This window comes from Andrographis paniculata, unplaced genomic scaffold, assembly GCF_009805555.1.
Source record: "Andrographis paniculata isolate CXL003 unplaced genomic scaffold, ASM980555v1 Contig11END, whole genome shotgun sequence".
Lineage (NCBI taxonomy): Eukaryota > Viridiplantae > Streptophyta > Magnoliopsida > Lamiales > Acanthaceae > Andrographis > Andrographis paniculata.
The window spans coordinates 442,120-451,931 of record NW_026137391.1 but is presented as its reverse complement, the minus strand read 5'-3'; the positions used below and the strand labels follow the sequence as shown (position 1 = coordinate 451,931).

Below are 9,812 nucleotides of genomic sequence, written 5' to 3'. Positions count from 1 at the left end.
ACTCTCTCCATCTTATAGTATATGATCTATATTTTTGTAGTCCTTAAAAATAGATAATTTGTTTATATTTTAAGTAAATTTATCAATTTTAAAGTATTTAATAAATATCAATTAATAAATATTTTAAAAATATTATTTCTTCCGTTTCATTTAATTTATTATTTTTTTAAATATAATTATACTTTTTAATTACATTTTAAAATTTATAATTTATAATTTTTTTTATTTTAATTAAATTATTTAATTATTTTAATTTTAATTTATATTTATAATTTTTTTACTAATATATTTTTTAATTATTTACTAATTAAAGCTAAAAATGAAAATTTTAAGTGGACACCGAGGAATTATAAAATATGTGCACAAATAAAAATAAAAAATATTATCGAATACGTGGATTTGGGAAGGAAGTACATTTTAAAGTCTGTATCTATATATATATATATGTGTGTGCTGGTAACTGACTGGCCTAGAATTGCCTTCTTCCTGATTTCACAATTTCCACACAAGTGCAAATCTCACTCAACATTTTTGCCCTAATCGCTTTCGGTTAACAAATCGGAGCAATTGAGAGGCAGAGGAAGCAATTATGGAGGCAGAGTACAAGGAATCTGGAATGGAGAGCGGCAGTGGGAAGGCGGTGGCGGTGGCGAACAAGCGGAAGATGAGGGGATGGGACGTCATACTGAGATTCTTCGCGCTGGCTCTCAGCCTCGCCGCCGCCGTCGTCCTCGCCGTCGATAAGGAAACCGTCGTGGTTCAGGTCCCCGTCGCCGCCGCACTGCCGCCGCTCAGCGTTCCCGTCGCCGCTAAGACTAGCTACCTCTCCGCCTTCGTGTAAGTAAAAACACGCACACGCACACGCACGTTAATTTACGTAACTTCTATACGTGCAGAAATCATCTATCGTTTTTTTTTTTTTTTTTACATTTTTTTTTTCCTGAAACGAAATCAAATAATTAATTGGTGCTTTTTCTGTTTGGATGTTTGTTTATTATTATTATTATATTATTATTTTTTATATAATTAATAAATATTAATAATTTTAAAATAAATTTAATATATAACAATAAAAAATAATTGTAATATGTAATATTTATTTATAATTAGCATAATTTAATTTTATAAATATGTGGAGTTTTAGTGTAGATAAAAATATTTTTTAAGAATAGAGATAAAAATAAATGAATTTTTTTGAGTGAGTTTTAGATGATTACACAATTTTATAAGTTATAATTAATTAAATTAATTTATATATGTTAAATATATTTTTGATTTAGTATATTTTATTTCAAATAAAAAGGTGTACGGAGTATTACATTAAACATATAATGTTATTTTTTTTTATCTCTAAAATACGTAAATATATATAGTTTTGGAACGTGGATTATCAGCGGATAATATTAAATATTGTGGAAATTCAGAGTGCAACTTGTTTGTCATTTCAGATTATTTTTAGGTTTTGGAAAAATGTCATGCGTATCTTTAAATACGGAGATAAATTTAATATTTTATTAAAATATTAATATTTTTTAATTTAGTTTAAAAATTATAAGTATAAATTGGATTGAAACAGGAGGAGTATTATCATAGATTCATAGTTATTAAATTCTTAATATTTTACTATTTCTAAAACCACATTGAAATCTATTTTCTTTTTAGGCTGTGTTGGTTTGGGGATTGGATTTTAAATCTACTATTCATTCAAATTTTTCTTTTCAAATATATCAAATCAAACATCTATTTTTTATTTTTTATATTATATTAAAACTTAATTTTACATTCAAAACATCACATCAACACCTATTTATATTACATCAAATAATTATTCAAATTCAAAATTTTTACTATTCAAGTTCCAACTCAAAATTCAAACAGTTCACAAACACACCCTTACTATAAAAAAGTTTAATTTAATATATTATTTAAGAAAATATTTTATTAAGAATATTACAAATTGAAGATTTTGGTTAATTGTAATTTAAAATTAATTTAAAATAAATGATTGCTTTAAAATTTTATTTAAATAATTTTTTTTATAAATATTTTATAACGAAAATAATATTATATCATTAATTAAAAATTATATTAAATAAATAATATTGATTTTTTAAAAAAAAATTATATGATGTATCATGTGGATAATATAAATTTTATACTTGTTTGTCTCATATATTTTGAATCTATTGTTATATATATATATATATATATATGATAATTTAGCTAAAATATAATTAATAATTTTATTAGTAAAAATAATTATAAATTAAAATTAAAATTAAATAAATAATTTAATTAAAATTTTAAAAAATATAAAATTTAAAATATAATTAAAATAAATAATAATAAATAATAAAGCAGACAAAATAGAAAAAATAATAAAATATATATTAAAATTGTATAAAAAAATTAAAAAAAATTAACAAACAAACTGTCTATTATAAATTTAATTTGAATTACACAGCAAACAATAACAAATTGCACTATGAAATAATTTAGCAGGAAAGCAGTCAAATAATGTGGGGTATTGAATAAGATTGAGCGTGACAGCAGCGACTTGTCGTGTTCAGTAGACTAGTAGTACTAAATTATACTAAAATAACCATTTTCGATATGTATCGTGTCTGACTGACTGTCAGCCTTGTCTGCCATTAACATGCAGAGATATTTCGATTGTGTTTTACTGTTTAAATTCTCTATTTTTTTAAAAAAATTTATCATATCAAATAATTATTTTTTATATTATATTATAAATTTATTTTATATTAAAAAATCGCATCAATCACTACTCATAATTAATTAATTAAATAAATTAGATTAATTAAGGGCTTAGACTTTTGGAATTTTTTATTTTAAAGTAATCCTGTGTTTAGCTTCTTCTTTTCTAAAAAAAAATAAAAATTGTGTAATATTTTGTCCAGCAAATTTATACACACTTCTTTTGTAAATTAAGGATATTGGTATAAATTTCCCTGGGAACGAGCCTCCATCTTTTTTCTGTTATATTTCAATGTAAAAAGAATCTCAATATATTATGCGGATTTATGTCCAATTCAAATTCATTCTTACATTTTAGGGTGGTTTTTGTTAACATTTCAAATTCAAATCATATATATATATATAATCAAAATAGTGTTCACATACTTTTATATAGGACAATATAATATTGTTTTGTATAAAAAAAATTATTATGCTAAAATCAATAATCTATTGTATTATATAAATTTATATAATGTAATGAATTTTATTTTGTATTATATTCCATGTCTTGTTAGACATCTTTTCTTTTTATTATTAAATGCATTGATTTGAACCACGGAACTCAATTTACAATATACTCATTCCGTTCCAAAACTATAGGTAGGTTTGATTGTATTGGATACGGAATTTAAAGAATATTAATATTATATTGATAGTAGGTAAAATGTATGAGTAAAATATTTTTTGCCATTGTAAGTGTATTAGCGTAAAAAGTAGTGGCAATTGTGTAATAATAATGAAAAAGTAAGGATACTTTTATAGTAACATGATTATTTATGAAATAAAACTATTGTTTTGGGACGGACAAAAATACTAAATAGGACTATTGTATTGGGACGGAGGAAGTACTTTTTTTTTTTCTATATAATTTGTCTCTATTTTTTATTTTCGTCTGGTCCCATATAATTTGTTATTTTTTTTGAAATATGATTATATATTTAGTTACATTAATATTAATTAAACTATTTAGTTATATTAATCTTAAATTATAATTATTTTTATTAATATTCTTCGTAATTACTTACTAATTATACTCGTAATTTACATCGTATTATATTAAAATATTATATAATCCAGAATTCAAATTAAAACTTTAATCTCAAATTAAAACTAAACAAAACCTTAATATTTGTACATGATATATTTTATTATTATCCCAATTTAATTAAGTTAAAAAAAAACATAATTCTCCGAAAGTTCTCAAACAATCAAAATTATTATCATCATCATCATTAATTTTATATATATATATATATTTTTTCATAGATTTTTCGTCATCGCAAATTCTATTGCATGCGCTCACGCGGGGGTATCGTTAATCCTCGCCCTGGCATACCAGGGCGAGAACAAGGCCATTGCCCTAACGGTCTTAATAGCCGACTTGATGATGGTGGCGCTTCTTTTTTCGGGGATCGGCGCCGGAGTGGCAATTGGCGTATTGGGATACAACGGGAACTCGCACACGATGTGGGGCAAAGTATGCGATAAATTTGACAAGTTTTGCCACCAGGCGGCGGCGGCGTTCGGGATCTCCGGCGCGGCGGCGCTGCTGTTCTTGCTGCTGGTGGTTCTTGCAACTTTAAACCTCCACAAGAAACACTAGAATTAATTGGGGGTTGTGTGAGAAAATTATTCTAAGTGTTACCAAAGTGGTTCTTAATTCTTGCTATGTAATGATATTTTGTGGATTGGAATCTTTGTGCTTTGTGTGTCGGATTATGTTTTGTTTTAGTGTTGTAAGGACCAAATGCTTGATTGATGCATTATTAATACTACCTTCGATTGTTTTAAGGTCTCATTTATTTTTTAAGTATTGATTTTTTAATATTAATTATTATATTAAAATATAGTTTAAATTAAGAAAAAATTACAAAAATAGTTTAATTAATGTCTTATAATATTAATAGAAAGATAATTATATCAAACAAAAAAATTATACAAATATAAGAATATTTTTAATGTTAAGTATAACGAGGGAAAAGGTAAATGTCACCACCTTACAGTAAGGACAGAAAGATTATATTATTTTCAAAAAAGGCATTGTTAACATTTTTGTTAGTATTTGATGGTTTGGGATGTTTAGGATTTAATTTTGTTTTTCATTTTTGAATGAAATGTATATTTTGAATATGATACTTATTAGTTTTAATGGTTCAAGTCCATTTCTCTTTTAAACCTAGCCCGAAAACATTTCAATCTAAACCCTTTACTTCATTGTGTTTAGGTGGCCCATTATGTTTGAGTAATATAAAAATACTTCATATTTTGAGTTGATAAAATATATATTATATTTATTGTATTAAGTGTATATATCAAATTTTTACTAATATTTACTATGAATTATTCCACTTAAAAATGTCATGTGAACAAATCCTATGTATATTGGCCCTTCGGTTTAATTTTTTAATATAAATTATATTTAAAAAGTAAAAGAAAATAAATTGGATATAAAAAGAATTAAATCATTTTAAATATTCTAAATTAAAAAAATAAATAAATATATTGAAACAAGAACAAAAGCATATATGGTGGAAGGGCCCTTCAATTATATAAAGTCAAGGGGATGTACTCTGTCACAGCTGCTTTACTTGTCTGAATTCAATTATTGGTTATTACATTAATTATCTTGACTTTAAATTTGGAATGTATTGGTTTAATATTTATAATTTTAAATATTTTTGTCACACAATATGAAATAGTTGTAAAAATATTAAAAAGAATTACGTCGATTAGAGGTAATGAAATTATATCAATTGCAGCTTATATCAATTACTTATCAAAGATCCATTCTTACTTATCAATCTTTTTCTTTTGCTGAAATTATAAAAAAACATATCCAACGATTACTTTTATACTAAAATAAATAAATTTACATATATATATATATATATATATAACAATAATAAAAATATAAAAAAATTCTGGCAGAAAATATGACAACGAACTTATGAATACAGCAAATAATGTAGTAAACAGAAAGACACGGCTTCTGTAACAAATGTGTTCATAAATAGCAATAGGATGATGAATTTAGAGTTTCTTATGCTATACTTACTGCTTTTAATTGAACTTGTTTGCATGTAATAAAAACTATAAAGAAAACAACAAACCTCCTCGACGACAACATCGATGGAAGAACCTGAAGATCCCGTCTTGTTTAAGGCAGCGCCGACTTTGTGGCGCGCCAACGAAATAATTCATTCGAATCAATGTAAGAAATGTCATTGAGGAAGAACCGGAGGCGCAATTGTTCGAGTATTGTACGACTGGCAATGGCTGCACTTCTGCCCGAGTACGTGGAAGTAAACTTCCGTAGTATCGTTGCAGTCGTTGCAAAGGATCCAAACCTAGGAATCGAAGATGTAATAATAATCAATCAATCAGTCAATTGATTTTTTACATGTGCTACGAGAAATTGTGTTGGTAATATAAAAAATACTACCTCTGTCCGGCTATAAAAGTCTTATTTACCTTTTACGTCATTGTACTTAATATTAAAAATATCAGTATAATTTTTTTTTACAAATGTGCTTCTATTAGTATTAAAAGACACAAATGGAAGTATTTTGTAATTTTTTCTTAATTTGAACTATGTTTTGATGTAACAATTAATATTCAAATATCAACACGCAAAAAGTAAATTAAACCCTTAAGAGCCGGAAGAAGGCAGTAATATTTTGTATTAAATAATTGACCTTTTATTAGTGGATAATGTATATATTATATTAATGTGATTGTATATTTGTATTTATTAATAATATTTATAGAGAATTGTGAAAAAAGATCGACGATTACGACTGCTTATGTTGAAATCGAGCGTACCTTCTTGTATCTATACTCGTCTGGCATGATAGTGTCTTCGATCTGAATGTACGAGCGAATAATTCAAGTTAAGGAAAATTTCGATTCGATCAACAATGTGTAAATGAATGGACATGTTGTTGTGTTGTTATTACCTCCTCGTCGATTCGCTTCCAGTTTCTGGACATGTCCATGGTCGACTTGGAGCATATCGGGCAGCAGTACCTGCAGAAGCAATCGATCAATCATTTATAGAGGATGAAAAGTCGAGGAGGTAAGAATTAAGACGGATACTTACTTCTCGCGCCTTATCATCTCGTTGTAACATTCGCAATGCATCGTGTGCCCGCATTTCATTACAGCCGTGTCTTTAAGGGAATCGAACATGTACTGCATACACAACGGGCAGACACGTTGCTATACTTATTTGAAATAATCAAGAGAACTTATCAAAGGTTGGAATGAAACCTCGTAACATATAGGACAGTGATGCCTCATTGAATTCTCGACACACATGTGGTTGTTGCGTAAGCCAACCGAATAACAACTTCCTGCAAGATTAACCGAATTAATATTACGGTAGATGCAAGAAAATTCGAGAATCGTTCGATGAACTAATAACAAAATTCGAGCTATGTTCCAGGTGTTCAATCACGAGTAACAAAAGCGTTCGAGAAGACATGAATATTACAACAGTTGTAAGCAAATTCAGGAATCGTCGAGGAACTAATAACAACGCACGCCATTTCTTACACGAATACCATCAACACATAACCAAAAGTTCGAGTTAATTTCCAAATCCAATCAAGAATAACAAAAACATTCGAGAACACTAATATCATGACAAGTGTAAGCTAATTCAGGAATCGTCGAGGAACTAATAACAATTGACGTTTTTCTACAAATTGCAGAATCTGAGTTATTTTCCAAGTCGCCGAGGAACTAACAACAAGGCATGTAGTTTTTTTACATGAGCATCAACGTACAACAAAAATTCGAGTTATTTTTCATACCACATTTTTTGCAGTGGAAGAAGTTCTCGCGGCCACCGGTCCTGAACGAAAAATAAAAGAAGAGTAAAGCATTAAATCGAATCCCGGGAAATTTCTATAACCCGTGTTTATTTGTATTTGACAACCTGCAAATCCCACAATCGTCACAATGAAAATGCCCTTTGCTGGTCTGCATTCAGTACAAATCACACAATTAGATTAGCCGAAAGACTTCATGTTCAAGGTAACAAACTCGAAATCTTTCACAAGCGTTCTTACATCGTCGTCATAAAACTTGCAGATATCACAGAAGTATTCTCCCATATTGACGCCGCAATTTGTGCACCTTCGTGCAACCTAAACAACAGTATGAAGACATGAAGAACATAGACTCACATAATTCTTGGGGACTAAAGCAACAAAATCAACATACAGGCTGTTCGGTGTCGCAAACAGAGCAGATAACCTGTGTCAATGTAAAATCGAAAACTTTTTCAATCGTAAGGAAATTCGAAACTGAACTAAGATCATAACATTTCTGCAAGAGACATACTTGTTTCACATCGTACCGAACTAATTCATGGCGATCGTGAAAATTGGGCAGCAAATTCTGTTAATTCTATCAAAGTTAGACCCAAAATAAAGCAGATCAAGTTATTTTTCGATTAATCAATCCAAGTACCGTGAATTCGTTGTGACAGTGGCGACAATCGAAGACTTCATTACAGCATGGAGTTCGAATCCTGCATCTCCTTCTGTAATGCCTGCAACTACACGATTCAATGGATAAACATGAATTTGCTTATAGGAACTTGCAATGATTCATCAATTTTTTAGAAGAACACTGAATGAAGAGTCGAACTGAAACAAACTTGCAACTACACGATTCAATGGATAAACATGAATCCGCTTTGAGGAACTTGCAATGATTCATAAAAAAATTTCTAATAACACTGAATGAAGAGACGAAATCAAACGAACTTGCAACTACACGAATCAATGGATAAACATGAATCTGCTTATAGGAACTTGCAATGATTCATAAAAAATTTCGAAGAACACTGAATGAAGAGACGAGAAATCAAACAAAGTTGCAACTAGGAGCCTAGAAAAATACCCGTAACCCATCTTCCCGAAAGTAAGGCGATCGTTAGAGAGGTCCTCCATTAGCATTTCCAATAACATCACCTGAGAACTAAAAAGGTGAAAACAAAGCACTGAGAGAAACTGTGTTCGGAAGAAGATGAGGTCCAATTTGAGAGGACCATAGAGCAGAGTGGGCACACCCTACTGAATAAAAAAATCGCCATTTTTGGAAAGATGGAGAATCATTGTAACCCAACATGAATAAATATAATATAGTATTGTTTATGGAGTGAAGATAAGGCAGAGCGTGATGGAGACCTCAGAATGGGCTGACAGATCACCGCAGATCTTAGCCAATCGCCATGCGAGGACTGAAAGGCGATCGATCCCTTGGATTGGAATCAAAGTTAACTAACTAATTTCATCCATGGCAGTTAAATAAAGGAATTCCGATTCAGCTGCAATCGAAGCCAATAATAAAATCAGGACCTGCGCTTTCTTGATTGCTGTCCCATTCCAGAGCTCCCATTGGCTGGAAACCTGTACGTTCCTCGATAATCTAAATTTGATGAATTAAATAATCGACAAATTCATCGAACCAAGAGCAGCAACTAGCAACCGACCATGAATGAAGATCTGTATGAATTTGATAAAAATGACTGCGACGGAATGGGCTCAACGACGAAGCGTCAAGCAACAAAATTGGGGATATATAATTGGGCTTTCTATTGGGCCTAAACAATGTTTTTGGGCTTAGGGTTTCGGCTAGAGATAAGCAAAATTATTGAAAATTTAAACAAAACTAAGGCGGTGTGTGTTTGGTTCAACGATTTGATGGGATTCCATGGGATTTGGGTTTTAAAATCATATGAAATCCAAAAAGAAGATGGAATTTAAAATAATGAGATTTGAAAAGGGTCTAAAATTCTAGGATTTTTTTTGTATGGATACCTGTTACTTTTAAATCTCATTCTTGAAATTTTAATTTTTATATTTATATCCTCTTATAAAAAAATAATAGTATTATATTTATATAAAAAATTAAATAATTTTAACATTAATTATTATTTGAATTATATACTTAATTAAATTTATATTATATTTTTTATTGTACAATATTTTTAAAATAAATTAATAAATTCATTATTTAAATTATTATTTATTATAAATTTT

At 28.7% G+C, this 9,812-nt stretch overlaps 2 protein-coding genes across 5 annotated transcripts; one reads left to right on the top strand and one right to left on the bottom strand.

The window, feature by feature from the left end:
- The first annotated feature begins 457 nt into the window (after window positions 1–457).
- On the top strand, window positions 458–4,547 carry LOC127250785 (CASP-like protein 1E2). The gene is made up of 2 exons (XM_051274209.1): window positions 458–837; window positions 4,027–4,547. The coding sequence occupies exons 1-2, from the start codon at window positions 590–592 to the stop codon at window positions 4,361–4,363; spliced, it is 585 nt and encodes a 194-aa protein (XP_051130166.1). The 5' UTR covers window positions 458–589; the 3' UTR covers window positions 4,364–4,547.
- Window positions 4,548–5,671: 1,124 nt separating this feature from the next.
- On the bottom strand, window positions 5,672–9,217 carry LOC127250853 (E3 ubiquitin-protein ligase MIEL1). 4 transcript variants are annotated; one of them, XM_051274306.1, is made up of 13 exons: window positions 8,958–9,217; window positions 8,671–8,741; window positions 8,236–8,317; window positions 8,107–8,163; window positions 7,987–8,019; window positions 7,833–7,910; window positions 7,700–7,743; window positions 7,575–7,615; window positions 7,030–7,112; window positions 6,860–6,951; window positions 6,717–6,786; window positions 6,583–6,624; window positions 5,672–6,107 (listed from the first exon to the last, which is right to left on the bottom strand). In XM_051274306.1, the coding sequence occupies exons 2-13, from the start codon at window positions 8,736–8,738 to the stop codon at window positions 5,982–5,984; spliced, it is 816 nt and encodes a 271-aa protein (XP_051130263.1). In that variant the 5' UTR covers window positions 8,739–8,741; window positions 8,958–9,217; the 3' UTR covers window positions 5,672–5,981. The 4 variants fall into 4 exon arrangements, with proteins under 4 accessions (XP_051130263.1, XP_051130254.1, XP_051130246.1 ...); XM_051274297.1 differs by having other exon boundaries at window positions 8,236–8,323; window positions 8,671–8,748; window positions 8,958–9,212; XM_051274289.1 differs by having other exon boundaries at window positions 8,236–8,323; window positions 8,958–9,212.
- Between the last annotated feature and the right edge of the window lie 595 nt (window positions 9,218–9,812).